Here is an 18211-nt window from a genome sequence, read left to right as displayed (position 1 = left end):
GGTACTAAAGCTGTTTTATTACAACTGGCTTAAGATACAAGATAAAATGAAATATATTTTGGCATACATATGTTTGGAACCATGTATTCACACACATGCATTCACTAAATTTTTCAAGAAGGCGTTTACAGTTTATATTATGTGATTTGTCAAATGCCACGATGTATTTTCATATTTGTCTGTCCTTAATTTTTGGGCTGTTTTTTTAATAAAAAGCTGCATAAACTTTTTATTAAACTACAACTCAAATAAATTTACTATTTTTTTACCTTAAGTTAATGTTAGGTGCATCCATAGACTTGAGTGGGGTACCTTCACACATGCATGGTGGTGTGCCGATTAAAGTCTAAACATGCAGCATATGTTTTTCTTACACTGATGCCACTGATGTTAAAGTTTGATGTTTTTACTCAGTGATGTTAGCATAAGGAAAATATATACTTTAAAACCATTTTATTACAGAAAAAGAAGAAGGCAAAAATGTTTGCTGATGGGCAAAAGCACTGTTCAGCAGTTTATGCAGCATAAGTCACGGTGCACAGGTAAGTTGTAAAATGTCTGCAAATCACTTTAAATTATATGGTAGCGAGATGCTGAATATCAAGAAATGAAGTTCATTAAAGGAGAACTGCACCTACAGTCTAAAAAAATGTTTATTTCATCATGTCTTGATGTTTTCTACATTTTAACACCACTTTTGGACTCTGTATCCTTTTTTATATTTTTAAATGTAATTCCAGAGTCTGCCCACATGGGGTCCAGTATCTTGATTTTTTTGTCTCCTTCTAGGTATCCCACAATGCAGTGTTTGGCTTTAAAATATTACATCATAGCGTCTAAGCTCATGTCAGTGCATTGACTTTACATGTGTTTCAATATATGTCCTGCTTTCTTTTAGTCAATCAATTGGTTTAATTACAATTTCTTGCTTTTCAATGACTCCTTAAATAACAAACAGGGATAATCACACTGAACAGTATTCTCAGTCTCTGTTACTACTTTTTCTTTCTAAATTGGCCAATGTTCATTCCTTTGTTATGTCTGTGTTGTAGTCCTTAAACTCATCCCCCCTCTCCCTAAACACCTCCCCTCCATATCTGTCAAAGTGGCAAAGATAATTGGAGCTGTTTGCTGCTGTGATTGATAGCTCATAGCAGGAGACAAAGTTCATGTACTGCTGGCTTGTACTATCCCCCTTCTTAAAGTGGGCACTTACTTCTGCTGCACCATAGCCTCTTTCTGTCCTCAAATTTTAATCCTTACTATCTACTAATTGGTAAAACACTGTTTGGCAAACCTTCCATCTCCATTTTTCAGGTATTCCAGAGAAAGCAAAATTCTTAAATAATTGTGTCACAAAAGGCTGTAAAAATAAAGCATTTTTATACAATACTGTGATGCACTTAAAACAAGATTTTTTGCATCAATGTGCATTTCCTAAACAATAGTAGTGTAAGTGTAAACTATCACATTATTGACTTAACAGTAATCACCACTGATTACCTGAAACGTTATGAGGGACAGGTCAAAAGTAAGATTAAAAAAATCATGAGCATTCTGCAAAATCAGGGACATTTGAAAATATATGGTCTTGGGCTATTTGCCTTTTACTGTACTATTTCTGTATTTGCTCTCTGTAATTTGTGTGTCTCTTGCAACTGGAGGATTTATCCAAGTTGTATGCAGTAATTTTCTTAAACCAGTAAATCATTGTTAATGCATCTTCTCTGACTTATTTTTCACACATTGTAACTCAGTATGCAGCTCCCTTCACTGTTTTATTTCTGATTCCAGTCACTTCAGATTTATACTCCTCTATAAATCCACCCCACATATTACTATTTATGGTCTTTATGCAAATATGTTTATTCCCTTCCCTTTTTAATTCTAAGATATCACCACTGGTGTTTCTTAAAGCTTCCATGTCACTTATTATAATATAAAAAAATATATAGAGTCCAAAAGTGGTGTTAAAATGTAGGACACATCAAGACATTATCAAATAAACATGTTTTTTCAGTCTGTGGGTGTGGTTCTCCTTTAAGTTTGTTTACTTGCTAAACTCTGTCTAGTTTCAAAATAGAAAAACAGACAAAAAATTAGTGCATTTGTTTAATACCAAAACTTTTCTGCACCGCATAATAGTGTATTAAGCACATGAGCAATGCACTTTGCTCTATATGCACTGTTGAAAACAGGGTGCACGTAACCAAGTACAAAACATTTTAAGAAAATAATTGGCTGTAGGACTGCAATAACATCAGGAAATACATGGCTTCCTAACTTTCCACTGACTCCTCCAACATTGAATGGCATATTGGTGAGCAAAACCTCTTAAATGCCCTACTCAGTGAACGTTTAAGACAGTGCAGATAGTCGATGGTAAGCAGATAAGCAGCACTGCACCAAGCAAACCAGCAGCAGAGAGACAGTCCATCTACCCCTCCAGCTCACTTTAACCCTCTTACGGCAGTGCCAACTGCACTAATTGAAAGTTACAGTTCATCAAAGTGAAAGTGATGAACTATGAAAAATTCTAACTACTACTAATTCATTCTACACAGTATATATGAAAAAACTCTTAAGTAACCATAGAATGTAAAGTTCAAAGTATTGCTCCTGTAATTATAATATTGAATAGGTCCATGGCTCCAAAATATTCTGCCTTACAAGGGATATGAACTATGTACAGCGGCATTTGTAACCTGTGACAGAAACCAGCATACCAAAAAGCCAACTCACTGAGAGTTGCTTCTGAAGTTTTTCTAAACCAGCATAACCATATCTGCTCTCTGATGCCACCTTGCAGTCTTTCAGGTTACTAGAATTTATCACTGATGTTTTTGTAGGAGATTAAATGTTCGCTGACTAGGACATTCTACAGGTTTTGCTCATCAGTATGCTGTTTGACACTGGAGGAGTTGATTAAATGTTAGGAAGCTGATGTATATGTAAGATTAAGTCTATGAGATGTTAACAAGCTGCTTCATGTGGTCCAGGGTTTGAATCCCTCAGCCTTCATGTACCTCTTGTGTGACATTAAGCAAGTCACTTAACCAGACAGTGTTTTGGGGCAATTGGAAATTTACGTTCAATGGCCTCCTGAACTGCAAGCACAGTAACTACCTACGAACCTACTTTATTCATTGCCGCTATATAGTTCAGTGTAATTCTGTAATGTTTAATTAAGTTCTGCTCTGTTTTAATCATATGACGGCATACTACAGAGAAAGTGGGTTTCAAGACAGGCATATATGTAACAGAAGTGCAATGAAATATGGAGTTTACTATGCCTGTATTAGAGCAGTTGCAGCCATGTTTGCATCTCAACTGTTCATGACACTATATATCCTGCTATGGTCCTAAAAATTAAATAAGGGGAGGCCAGACAAGTAAAAAGCTCCAAGAAATTTCTGAATGTAAAGTAATTACTCTGTACTAACTAACAAACCCCCCCCCAAAAGTTGTAAATACATTCCATCCCATAGTTTGCATCCTTTCTGAAATCTGTTTGCTTGCAGTGCAGATAAAAATCCAAAGACAATCTGCCCTCAGCTGTCTTACATACATAGAGCTTCTAGCAAAGTAAAAGTAAAAGTGGAACTTAGTTTCCAAAAATAGCAGCTGAGAACAATGAGCAGATCTTGTCATCTATTTCTCAGTTTGAACCTTTGAACACTGAGACATGGTCAAGGCCTGGGCACTCAATGACCAGTCCTTCAAACAGACACTTTAGTGAATTTAATCTAATTCACTGATATAGATAGTATGTAGTCTGTGAAGTTTAAACAGCCAAACAGGCTCTTATGACAGCAGTTTTTGCCTAGCAGTTTACTTTTGACTTTGATGTTTTTGTGTCTCTGCATCAGTCTACAGTAAAGGAAACTAAACACTCTTTCTGTATTGTAAAATATCAATTTGGATACAGAATGATGTATTGTGTTACCCTGTTAATCCAAAGGATACACATTTGAGATAATAACATTTATTTATTTTTCATTTGTTTCCAGGAAAGTCCAACTGGGACAAAACCCATTTTCAGCAGAAGTCTGGGGAGAAACACTCCAGATACGTCTTTGGAATGTGGGAGAAAACCCATACGGACATAAGGAGGGCATGCAGACTCCGCACAGAAGGCAACCCAGCCGAGAATCAAACTGGAGAACCTCTTGCTGTGAGGCAACAATGCTACCGCTGCACCATTACACTGCCGTGATACGTATGCATCACAAGAAGCTCTTTGTTTCAACTAATATTTTAAAATTCACAATTTAGCTGTTAAAGCATTCTTCTTCTTCTTTTGGCTTTTTCCTGATTAGGGGTCGCCACAGCGGATCATCTGTCTGCTCATGACTGGCAGTGGAGTTTTACAGTGTCGAGTTGCCAGCCCGGAGCCCAACCTTCCCCAGAAGGCACTTAGCTGTTAAAGCATTATCAAAGACAAATACAGTGTTTTATCTCTCTGCAATGTCTTATTAAACACTTACTTCATTTTTACACTAGCAAAGGGCATACCTGAAAGTATTTACTTGCCATGAAATAGTATAAATGCCTTAATGTAAATATAAGCAAAATGTTATTCAGCAACATTTACATATGAGGGAGTTAGGGACACAGCATCAGTTATTTCTGGTAACTTTTACATCTCAAGTTCTGTCTCTCTTTCTCTCTCTCTGTCTATCTCAGTGTCTCTTTCTCTCTCTCTCTGTTCTGTTACATGGCTATAGTAGCAAAGCCAGTTTTGTTGTATTTTTTGTTTTTTCTTTCTTGTAAAAATGCACATTTATCAGTGCTGCCTTGTAAGTCTAAAGGCTAGATCTGGGTATATCCTCGCTTCATAATTTCTGCTAGTTCATAATTTCCAAGTTTGTTCTCTCTCTCTCTGCCATGTTGTTTTGCTACACTCCATCACCAATGCGTGTCAATATTTGACAATGACAAATAATTATCTTTTTAACTAATTGGAGTTGAACTTAGTTGATAAAAAAAGAGATTACAAAATGATTAGGACATCATAATCACCAAGGGCCATTTTGTTATCTTTCAAATAGGCCGTCTCCAGTGTTTTCATAAACAGTGTTCTTTTATGAGCACTTTTATCCTACACTCGTCATACCTAGTGCCCCACTTTCATGCCAGGACTGCCAGCTTCTCCATACCATCCAGACTAATGCCAATATAGCTGGGGACAGTCAAAGAACTGAAGGGTATCCTGGGGGGGTCTTGGCTGCCACTTTCTGCCCAGGTTTTTTATTTAAGGCCTACCCTGTTACCCCCAACTGCTGCCTTTGTAGTTGCATCTGAGGGGTGGATGTACAATGGGGACATGCTTTATACTGCCTTGCCTCCAGGGAAGCTCAGCAAGGCCTATGAATCTTTCCACTATTTGAACAACCCCCTCCAATGCAAAATCTCCAGCCTTCACTGTAGATCACTATGCTGAGTGCCCATGTAACCTCCTATCCCTTCCCTGCTACTCCATCAGTCAACAGAGACACTAATCAAACCACTGTTGGATAAATCACAGTCAGGACTTTATACCTTTACACCACTGGAGCTGCATGAATGGTGATGGGGTAAAGGAATCTATCAAGTCATGGCAAGTACATCAGGAAAACATACTACTTACAGTTGAACCCTACCTCCTATGGAACTTAAAAGTTAATAAAATAAATAGCTGACTTAGTAAATAGACAAATAAATTGATAACTACATGCACTTTTTTTTAACTCTGTGATCAGTGTAACATTCATCTCTAAGTACTTACAGCATTGGCAGGGAATGCACGCAGCATAACAGCACTAAATCCTTTGTACAGGGATCTAACACCTTCCTCTCTGACCATCTCCCGCAGCACATCCATGAATCCTTTATACTTTCCTTCTGGGGCTAGAATAACAAAAGAGAAAGATCATTTAGTGATTAAAATGACTTCAGTCCTTAGTATGCTTATCAATAGGGGATGATTTTTCCTCTTTTTCTATTACATTCCATGTAGGCAAACTATCACTTTATTTTGTCATACTTATAAAATGAGAGCACATTAACTAATTACATACAGTAATACTACTGCTTCTAAATTGTTATGCATTACAAGACATGACCCTTTTGTTACTTAAAACCCTGAGTTTTCCCAATGGAAAGAGTTTTGTTGCACAATTCACAGCAGACTCCATGTACAGAGATCACAGAACAGGAAGTGCAGCCTTTTTTAATATTAAGGAATATACTTGGTCACATAGTGAGGAAGTACTATGCCACCTTACAAAATGACATATTCTCAAATGGGGTGTATGCTGAAATGACAGGGATAGTAACAAGTGACTTGAAATCTTAAAGAACAACCCCCTGCACCTCCCACGGATTCAGCAGCAGTTGGGAATTTAACCATATCTTATGTTCAGCATTTTTTTTTCTTTTAGTCTGCTAAGTTTTGGTCTTCCATATTTTGGATCCTGCCCTTCAATTATTGTTAGTGTACACTGCTGTGATTACTGGCATTGCAATCTTTTATCATGACATCATTCAGATGCTTCCTCCAATATAATCAGAAAAAAAGCCACACTGGTTAAGTAGAACGTCCTTGTATGACAGAGGAATGATACTTAGCCTTCTTTTATAAAACCTTAATTCACAAGAGATAGAAATAAAAATACAGTTTGGATGAACTAACAATGACATAACTCAGCTACTAAAGTGAAAGATAAATGCTTTCATCTACTAATGTGTTCATGTCAGTCAGGTATCAAGGTCTTTCACACATTACATGATGACGTGGAGAGGATGGGTGAAGCAAAGAACGGTGGACTGTGTAAACTAATACTGGCAGTTGAATTAGAAATAGAAAGAACTGTATGGATGAATTAGGATGGGGAAGGTGGGCTGTTTGTCACAACAGTCATAAGATATATTTTCCAGACAGCCCTAGAGAATGCACTCTTCCTGATAGGTCATGACTATTTTTGCATTGGCATTGATCTGAAGAAGTAGCAGTTTAGTAGATACAAACACTTATCTTTCAATTTAGTGGCTCAGTAAAAAATGTCCTGTTCGATCATCCAAATTGTTTTGTTTATTTACTTACTAGTCAGTGATATAGCCACCTGAGACGCACTACTCAAGGTTAGGGGCTATTTGACGTTTACTAGTTATTCTTAATTTAAAAGAAGATATACATCAACTGGATAAGTTGGTATGTGATGCTTTCTGTCTAGATGGGTAAATTCTGGCTCCTGGTTAAGTAACAGTCTCCCTGCTTCTTCTCAGATACAGTGGTCTCTGCACATCATGTAACAGCAATTGATCTGTATTAGATGTACCAGTCTGAATATTTGTTATTAAGGGAAACATGTTTGCCTTTTATCTGTCAATTGTCTTAATAACTGCTCTCAGCCACTGCTTCATCTTCAGAACTGGTGCTATAATGTACATTTCTGACACCCAATAACATTAGATATAAATGGTGAAACCAATAGTAAAACCACCATCAGCTTTAATAGGGCAAACAACAAGTACAAACACAACTAACTTAGCGCTTTCACCCAACTAGGGCATCCTCAGAGTCCTTGGTTTCACCAGTTATATCTTTTTACAAGTACATTGTTTACCCAATAGCATTAGACTTGAGAAGTGATTTGTCATAGCATACCACATATCTGTAATGATGGCTATCAGATAATAGGATATTATGACAGAGCTATGGCAGTAGTCACTAGGTAATGGAAGCTAACAGACACCAGTAAGATGAAAAATGGTACTAGATTATAAGTAGTGGGTTTTACACAGTAATGGTGTAGTAAGCTGAATCACAGTTTAGGATAAGTGAGTTAATCAGGCAGATCAGTTATCTGGAAGTAAAGGTACTATGCAGATGGAGATATCGTTTTAGGTGACATGTCATTTAGATGGACAGTTGCATTCAAACTGTGCACAGAAGATAAAAAAGTCAGATATACATGTTTAAGAATAAAATACATATCATATTTTTTAGGACCTGCTATGTGAGGACTGTAGCTTAGATGGGTCTTTCTTGTAGTTTTTACTAAATGGTTTGTCTGCGTGATGTTTTAAGCCCTTGGATGTTACTTAGAATACGTTGCAGTCGCTCTAATGTTTATTGACATCAAGCTTTTTTTAGCCAAAGTACAGCCACTTATGTTGCACTGATGAGCTCAGAAAAAGAATGAAAAATTGCATATCTGCAGTTAGTGGGGTTTGGTTTTAATGACCTGAATGCATGAAAAAGATTTAAAAAAGTAAAATATCATGGGGATTCACAAGCCATGCAGCTGAAACACAGGTATGTCATGAGGGGATCGTTTGCATATATCCCATGGGCCTCTACTTTTGAAGTTTTAAGGTATTACACAGTGAAGAATCTAGCTTGGCTGGGTCTTTCTAAATGGTTTGGCTGTGTGAACTTTTTACCCTTTAGTTTTCATGCAGAATATAGTTACACTGCTGCTTAACCAGTTTTCACAAACTAATCTCTTAAATACTTTGGCATGCTGAAGCGGTAATATGATTATCTAAAGAATTAGGAATGATTTATGGAATGGTATTTTTTTATTTAAACTTTGTTAACAAGATTAGTCGTACTAGGCTAGCAGTCTCTTTTTATGGGACACCCAAGGCAGTATTCAATCGACTATGGAAATTTGGCTAGGGAACCGGCAAACTTCCTCTGCTCGTTTTGATAAGTGTCATGAAACTTTTACATCTATCTGAGCTACAGCCAACTCAAATAGATGGGACCTTGATATAACATCTATCCATAGATCGACAAACTCAGGAGTACAGCACCCCCCTCCCCTTTTGCTGCACTGCAGTGTCAGTAATAGGAAATGTGGGAATAGAACTCACTACCTTCTGATCTTCCAGCACCAAAGATGAATATGTTACATGTTGAGCTACTGACACTAACCATTATTCTCAAGGAGTAAACCCCAAACCATCAAAGTGGCACTTATTGTGAACATTACAGAAATATCCATCTGCTGAAACTGGTGCATATCTTTCAGACTTTCTCATGTACTGGCACCAGTTGACAGATTGGAGCTTTGTTTTTCTAACCATAAAGGGTAACAGACTAATGTGTGCAGCCAATCAAGTATGAAATTCTGAAACACTGTTTAACGAAAAGTGTGACTGCTAGAGTGTGAAATGGCATTATGACTGTGAAACTGAAGTTAGAGTGTTAATCTCAGCTGAGTTATATTAATACAATAGTAATTTTGTGGTATATATATATATATATATATATATATATATATATATATATATATATATATTATGTCATGTTAATAGTAATGCCTGTGATGTCTTCCTGCATATTTGCATATTAAAATAAATAAATAAATAAATAAATAAATATATCAAACACTCTTCTACATCCAACACAAACAGCATGTCCTACATGTAATATCTTTGGGAGCTTGGTGTCAATATACTTAAACAGGGGTGTAAGTAGGTGCATGGGAATTTGGGGTGCACTCCTCTCCACACTGGCATGTATGGCTCTGGTCCCTTAATTCTAGTACAACAAACCTTTCAGTCATCTTCCCAAAACAACCAAGCACACACAGGTCTGTAACTTTTAGGCAGTTTTGGTTATCTTTACCTTAATATATTTGAACAATGTTTGATATGTTCAACGTTGTGGGCACTTCTCTCCTAGCCATAACTGAATTAAACAGTTGGCATAAAAGACTGCTTAGTTCAATTCCCAACCCTTTTAACAGTTTAATTATTGCTTATTCTTTTATAAACTTATGCCTTTGGAGTTCCTATGCTTTTAGTTTTTTCCAAAACATTCTTTGTGGTCCATTTGATATCTTCAGTGAAATGATGCACTATAACCAAAGTGGTGACCACAGCAGCAATTATATGAAGATTTCTAGTACAGACCTATGACAACTGTTTCATAAAGTCATTAAAAGATATTCCTAGTCTGCTCTCAGGAACATCTCTCTCAGGAAAACCTACTTACTCCTGCACAACATGATTTTTGACCGAAACATAGCACCTATACTGCTCTTCTGTCCTTTCTCAATACTATTTCCCTGGCCAGAGATGACCATAAACGTATCTCCTGTCTCTTCCTAGATCTTTCAAAGGCTTTTGATACTGTTTCTCACTCTCTACAATTAAACAAACTGTCTAACCTCAACTTCTCCCCAGATACAGTGGCATGGTTTGCAAGCTATCTAAAAGAGTCCATTCAGTAAGATAGGACACTGCTTTATCTATTCCCCTTCCAATAAAAATGGGTATCCAAGGATCCATTTTAGGACCACTACTATTCAACATTTTCACAAACTTGCTCTACACCTCCTGTCCACTCTCCTCTATTATCCAATATGCTGAAGACTCTATAATCATAACAATAGCAAACTCTCCCTCTGAACTCTTATCAGCTACCCAGTTTAACTCGGTGGAAACATGGCTCTCAAACAACCAACTCATTCTCAACCCTAAAAAAACAAAACTCCTACTCTTCCTCCCTAAAACAGCCAACCACATTAAGACCTATTTTACTATCCAGACACTTAACAATACCCCTATTGTAGATGAACCTACCTCAAAACTCCCTGGTACCACAATTGATGATCAACTAAAATTTGATCTCTACATAAATAATTGTATCAGGAAAACTCACCTTAAATTAGGTCTGCTATATAGAAATAAAAAAATTATCACTCAGGAAGCAAGAATTGCCCTCACTCATGCTTACCTTCTCCCCTGCTTAACATATTGCTCACAAATCCTTACTAACCTTAACTCCTCTCTCCTTACTAGACTTGAGACTACATACCACAAAAGTAGCTAGATTTGCAACTCAGCAATCCTATAGATCTCATCACTGTCTCTTTCTAAAATATTTAAACTGGCTTGAGCTGCCTCACCTCCTCCTTCTCTCTCAGCTTCAAACCATACATTCAATTCTTTACCAGCCATCTTTCTGTCCAGCCTTACACCCTGTTTTAAAAATAATGACTCCCCACTAAAACTTAACTTTTTGGACAGGTAAAACTTAAGTTACCTACTTTCACATCTAACTCCTCTAGTGCACACTGCAGTGTTTAGGATAAACCATTTTTTCCATCTTACTGTTAAGCATCCCTGTGATGAGCACTTGCTTTAAAACCTGCTGGAAAGCACTAGGAAGTCTTAAACTGATACAAACACTCAACCCTCCATGTTAATAAGGATAAATTAATCGTAGGCACTAAACAGCCTATAATTGCAAAGTACCTTGCTAAGGTAAGGGAAAAAGCTCTTGTACTTTACAAAAAAAAAAAAAGCACCAAACCAGGCATGTCCAAGGGTCAGCTTCCAGTGATTTCTCCTGTGCACCTGGTGAATCTGGGCATACAGGGGCAATACAGCAATTGCCTCATGTACACAGACAACCCTCTCCTCCTACCATCCACCACTACAACCTGAGAGAGATGCACTTACATAGCCAAACTGGAAGCAAAGCTCTCTCCATCCAAGATTGTGCTAGACAGTCAAGAGGAGAAGGTTATCACCAGCACTACACCTCAAGCATCATATAGCTCTTCTAAACTCACACCACCAACACCCACACATAACAACACTAAACCCACATATGTGGAGGCCCTTAACATTAACCTGCCCAAGCAACAAGGACCTCCGAAGCTGAAACGCAAACAAACACCAATCACGACCAAAGTGTCACATAGCTCACAACATCAGTGTGCCACCCAACAACAGCCCCTAAGGCAATACAATGTACCCAACACTTTTGTCATAGGTGACTCTATAGTCAGGCACACTGATGTCCCACTCACCAGACTGAACAAGGAGAAAATTACAGTCAGCTGCCTGTCGAGTGCCAGGATCCATCACATAACGCATGCACTCAAGTCACTCCACAAGTACAAATATGACTCTGTCATTGTCCATGTTGGAGTGAATGACTTGAGATGTACCTCCCTGGACTACATGAAAAGAGACATGGAAGAGCTCCTGGATCATATGGCTCAGGCAGGTATGACCCTAGCCCTGAGTAGCATCCTGCCTTCGCCCAGAATGATACCACAGTATAAGGACAAAATGACTGACTTCAACAATTGGCTAAGCTTCTGGTGTCATTCAAAGGGGATCCAGTATCTGTCTGCCTGGAACGACATGATCGAAAGACTGCAGTGCTTTGCCAGAGATGGTCTGCACCTGCCGCCCCTGGGATTCAGGTTACTGGCTAAGGCTCTTGCCACCCCTATAGTGCCTTTTTAGGGAAAGTTCAAAGGACAAAACCACCACTGTAACAGGTACAAGCATGCAAAATCTGAAGGTAATGCTACTCAATGCTAGAAGTCTAAACCTCAAAATGCACTCTCTCGAGGCACTCCTAAAAATGGAGAACATCGATATCTGTGCAGTAACTGAGACCTGGTTCAAGGCTCCAGAGAACACCCCCTGCAATACCAGGCTACAACTCTTACCACACTTTTCGGCCACCAAACCAGGACTGAAACACTAAAGGTGGAGGAGTGTCCATATTCACCAAAGATATTCACAACACCAGGCTAGCTGCCCAACACAATGCGTCTGAAATTCTTCATGTGCAACTAACACTAAGTAAGACTGCAGTCCAAATTGTAGCTTGCTACAGATCCCCCACCATGCCCCAAGATTCTCACTGCACCTTTCTACACATACTGGGAAATATTAAGATACAACCAAACACCCTAATACTGGGTGATTTCAACTACCCTGTCATTAACTGGGAAAACTACTCGTGTACCAACACCTTTGCCCAACGGTTCTTGGAATTCATAAATTCCAATCCCCTGGATCAACTAATCCTTAGTCCCACCAGAGGCTCCAATATCCTAGACCTGCTCATTACCAAGATGGGAAATCGATGCTCCACACCTATGGTCACCCGCTCGTTGGTCAGGTCTGACCATAAGCTAATCATCCTTGACATCCACATCCCTCCTCCACCCCCCCAGTAAGGAAACCACCTTAGAAAACTCCTCCAAAGCCAACTTCATGCTACTCAAGTCAGAAGTGACAAATTTCATGACACTCATGCAGACGGGAACTGAAAGTTCAACTGCTGAATCCTACACTAAGGCACTGTACGAGCACATCCATTCATGCATGAATCATGCCATCCCCAATAGAACCAAGATGCTCTCCTCCAAAAAAAGGAAGCCAATCTGGTGGTCCCTTGCCATAAACAAACTTTACAACAAAAGGAAGAAACTGTTGCAGAAAAGAGGAAAATCCCAGGATGCAAAAAACTCCCTTACCAGCCTCAGTAAGAAGATGAGATCCCTCATAAAATCCTCCAAAGCTAGTTACGAAAATAAAATTGCCAAAGATTCCAAAGACAACCACAAGGTATTCTATAGCTATGTCAAGAATCTAAATGGCAATGATCAGATCCGCTCTGAGCTACAACAGAATGGCATTAAATATACTGATTCCCATGGATATTGCCAGTATCCTGGCAGATCGATTCAGTGCAAACTTCACCCCCCTCTTACCCCCTAAAGGGCCCATCTCAATACCGAAAGATCACCAAATTCTGATAATAATGGCCATACAGGTAAAAAATGCATTCTCCAAAGCTAAGAATACAGCATCCATGGGACCAGACGACATCCCAGGCTGTGAACTACATGAACTATAAAATGAAATGGCACCCATCTAAGTGTCATGTTTAATCATAGCCTCACCTCAGGCTTCATGCCCACTGAGTGGCACACAGCTACAGTCATCCCACTCCCACCTTGGAACCCGGGAACTATCGCCCCATCAGTCTGATGAGCCGGATCTGCAAGGCCATGGAATGTATTATCATGGAACTTATAAACAAAGACATTGGCAACCTTCAAACACTGGACCCCACACAGTTTGGGTTCGTGAAGGGCCTATCTTCTCTCCTGAACCTGATTGATTTATTCAAATCAGTCTTCATTGCCATGGACAAGGGTAAGATGGTCCACCCAGCCTATCTGGACCTTGCCAAGGCTTCCGACACCATCCCCCACTCTGGAATCATAGATAAACTTACTAAGCTGGGCATTAATCCCTACGTCACTTGATGGGTTGCCAACTGGCTTACTGACATAACCCACACTGTAAAAGTAGCTGACTCCAAATTCAGACAAGTGACAAGTGGAGTACCTCAGAGTTCAGTCCTGGGACCGCTCTTGTTTGGCATCTACTTCTCTGAAGTACAGGCCAACACTAAGAGACTCTGGCTAACAAAGTTCGCAGATGACTGCAAACTGGGAGCCATTACTGAATCCCTAAATTATGTGGATATTCTACAAAAGGGCCTTACAGAAACAGATGCTTGGTGCCAGAGCCATGGGCTTAAGCTCACTGCCAAGAAATGTATAGTTATCCCCTTTGGGAAAAAACATGTACCCATAAATGACCACATAGGTGGCAGTACACTAAACACCGAAAGTGTGATGAGAGGCTTAGGGACACAGGTGGACAGTGGTCTCACCTTCGATAACCACATCGTCACAACAGTCAGGAAATCTTTCTATGTGGCACACCTCATCACTAATGGCTTTTCATCCAGAAAAAAGGAGGTCATTGTCCCACTGTACTCATCCCTTATTAGATCCATTATAGAATACAATGCCCCTTTTGGTATGTACCTCTCAAGACATCTGCAACAACTGGAAAGGCCGCAGAAATACCTCACTAAAAAAAAATCATAGGCCTAAACCAGATGCCCTATGCTGATCATCTAAAAAAAACTCCACCTATACTCTGTCGCATATCGTCTACTCAGAGGCGATCTCTGCTTAACATACAAGGCCATGTCAAACCCAGAGCTGTTGGACATGCTACACTTAAAGAAATCCCAATCCCTCAGAGACACACACTACAGGGATCTAAACCTTGTCATCACAATGAACAAAACATGCTGGAGGGATAGGTTCCTGACCCAGAGACTCCCCAGACTCTGGAATAGACTGCTCATACATGTCAAGCAGAGCGCCACTTTGGCCCTCTTCAAAAGAAACCTTGACAATTGGATGGGAGAAAGGAAAGTCACCCCAGGGAGCACATCAGTCGCCCTGCTAGACAGGGGTCCAGGGAAGTAAATATTATGGGAAGAAATAGTCAGGGAATTGTTATGGCTAGGCTTGTATAGGAATAAACCAAAAATACGTAAGGTAGACTGAGTGCACGGATTGTACCAATTAGACCTGTACTATGAAAAAGTTATCCAGCACAAAGTAAAGGTAAAATTGAATAAAGGCTTTATTGTGGCAAACTCCATGTAGAACAGCTGAAAATTCAAGCCTTCCTCAGTGTAACAAAATATTCCATTAGAGCACACCCTAGTGTCTGCTTTTATATATGTATGTTTAAAGGAATACACCTGAAATTAATGAATTTATTAAACAGAGCAACCAAGGCAAAATCTAGCTTAATACATTAAGGCCAGGTCTAAATAAAGCCCCTAGCCTGATAATCCAGGAAGATTCCTTGTTATTTAATATTTCATGCCATCCAGCTTTGGAAGTTCTGTGCATTTGAATTTTATCTATAATAGTAAAATTGAATTTGGCAGTTTTGTGTGTAGTGGTATGTTTATAAAGGGCGTTGGAAATCCTTTTGTTTCTAATCTCACTTAGATGCTCACTTATGCGGTGTCTGAAGGGTCTTGACGTTTGTCCAACATAAAAAGATGAACAAGTACAGGTAACTAAATAAATTATCCAGTCACTGCTGTAATTACCAAAAACTCTAATCTGATAAACTTTAGAAGTATTACAGCTAGTGAATTCTTTGGTTTTGAAAATATGTGAACATGTACTGCAGTGACCACAAGGGACACAGCCTACTAATGTGTCACCAAATAATGTTTTCTGCATAGTCACAGGTGGATTATAACGTTTGTAATGAGTGAAGTATGAGTTAATAGTTCTACCTCTGCGGTAGGAAAATAAACATCTATCCTGAAGTACCCCATTCAATTGTTCATGTGCGAGTAAAATGTCCCAATGATTGTTAATAATATTTCTGAACCTTGGAGTGTTGCTACCAAATGTTGTCACTTGTCTAACTGGTTGTGATTCTTGTATATTATTCTGAATAGTTCTATTTTGATATTCCAAAAGTTGGGATCTCTCAATTTGGTTTACCTGGGTTACAGTTTGGGAAATATGATGTTTATTGTAGCCTCTAGTTACCAGCCTATTCGTTAAATCTTGTTGACACTCTTGATGACTTTGTTCAGAAGAGCATATATGTTTAGTGTGTAAATATTGGGACTTGGGGATGTTGTTGATGATGTGGCGGGGATGATGACTGGAGGCATGAAGTAAAGTATTATATTTTGGAAATTTTCTATGTACCCGAGTTTCCAAAGTATGATCTTCTTGTCGAATAACAATTACATCCAAAAATATAATTTGTTGGTATTCAATGTTTAGTGTAAACTGAATATTCCATCTGTTATTATTAAGATACCTGACAAATTCATGTACATATGTTACATCACCCTGCCACACCATCCAACAATCATCCAGATAACGTCTCCAAATATCCAACTCATCTAAAAAGGAGTTATTATTGGTGTCATAAATTAATTGCTCTTCAAAAAACCCCATGAAAAGGTCAGCATAAATGGGAGCAAAGGATGCTCCCATGGCTGTGCCTCTGACCTGCCAGTAAGACTTGCCATAAAAATGGAAAATATTTTTTGTTAAGACATGTTCTGTTAGGGTGAGTAAAAAATTATTGAAACCAGGAGTGTATAGTTTAGATTTCTCTAGCCAGTATTGAATGGCCTGTAGTCCAGCCCCATGTGGTATACTTGTATAAAGGGAGGTGACATCCAGTGTGCAGAGATACCAGTTAGATTCCAATTGTGTATCCCGAATGATATTCAAGAATTCAGTAGTATCTTTTAGTCTAGACCTAACCATAGACAATAAAGGTTGTAAATATTGAGTCAGGAAGGCAGATAAAGGTTCAGTTAGAGAACCCTTCCCAGATACAATTGGTCTACCTGGTGGACATGTAGAATTTTTATGTATCTTTGGGAGTAAATATAAATACTGAGGGATAGGATCTGAAACCTTAAGTTGTTTATGGGTTTGTTGATTAATAATGCCTTCCTCCATGGCTAGGTCTAGAAAGGAATCAATATGTTTTTTAAAATTTGGGGTGGGATCAACAACCACATGTATATAGAAGCGGGCATCAGATAATTGTTTATCTGCCTCAGCCTGATACATCTCCCAATCCATCACTACAATGCCACCTCCCTTATCAGCTGGTAAAAAGACTATATTATGATTAGAACTGAGTTCATGTAATGCTTGATGTTCTTTCTTAGTCAGGTTATGTCTGATTGGTTGGTATTCTTGAGAAAAATGCAAATCCTTGAGAACACACTTTAAATATAGCCAAATGTTTATCCATAGGGGGTTGGAAATCGGATCTTCCAAACTGAAACCCAGTAGATCTTTGAGCGTTTACAGTATCTGAAAAAAATATTTTGAGATTAAGTAATCTACAAAAATTGTTCACTTCATTGACTAGAACATGCTCAGGTACAACAAAAGTAGGTACAAAATTGAGACCCTTATTTAATACTTTATTATGTATATCTGACAATTCGTATGAGGAAATACTGTGTACATTGTCTATTGGGTTACAATTTTCTGTAGCAGTTGTTGAATGTTCTGTGTGTTTCTTTCTATGTTTTCTCCCCCCCCCCTACGTTTTTTGTGCCTAAAGGGTCTGAAGATTGTTTGCGTTTAGCAACTGGAGAGTCTTGATTAGGAAGGCAATCAAAATCAGTGGCAGAACAGGAATCATCCTCAGAAGTACCACTGTGTGATTGCGCTGTTTTCCTGAGTATAGATCGTGGTCTCTTCCTTCTACTGGTAGGTTTGTAACTAGGGTCAGAAAACCGAACACTTTTTTGAATGACAAAAGGTTTCGCTTTTTCATAGTCAGCAGTATCTCTTTGAAATTTCTGAGTTTTCTTTTTGATGAGTTGTTCTTCTAATGTAGCTAAATCCTTAGCCAAATTAGTCAAATGACTATTGAAAAAACTTTCAGACTCATAAGTCTTAGCTTCTTGGCAATTGGCATTAACTTCTTCAATCTGTGTTTCTGTCATTCTTTCATAATATGCAATCAGTGTATCTACAAACAACATGGATGCTTGATGTTGTGTGTGGGCCCAATC

The 18211-nt window shown here is 38.6% G+C and overlaps 1 protein-coding gene across 1 annotated transcript in view; it reads right to left on the bottom strand.

Moving 5' to 3' along the window:
* Positions 1–18211, bottom strand: part of LOC122809104 (mitochondrial carnitine/acylcarnitine carrier protein-like) — a 708815-nt gene that overhangs the window by 117569 nt on the left and 573035 nt on the right. Inside the window, exon 8 of the mRNA XM_044080345.1 lies at positions 5768–5889. Within this exon, the coding sequence (XP_043936280.1) occupies positions 5768–5889 (122 nt within the window). The remainder of the gene's footprint in view (positions 1–5767; positions 5890–18211) is intronic.

Source organism: Protopterus annectens, chromosome 8.part0 (assembly GCF_019279795.1).
Source record: "Protopterus annectens isolate FY-2018-M chromosome 8.part0, PAN1.0, whole genome shotgun sequence".
Taxonomy (NCBI): domain Eukaryota; kingdom Metazoa; phylum Chordata; order Ceratodontiformes; family Protopteridae; genus Protopterus; species Protopterus annectens.
The sequence above is the reverse complement of the archived record's forward strand: the minus strand, read 5'-3'. Positions and strand labels throughout refer to the sequence as shown.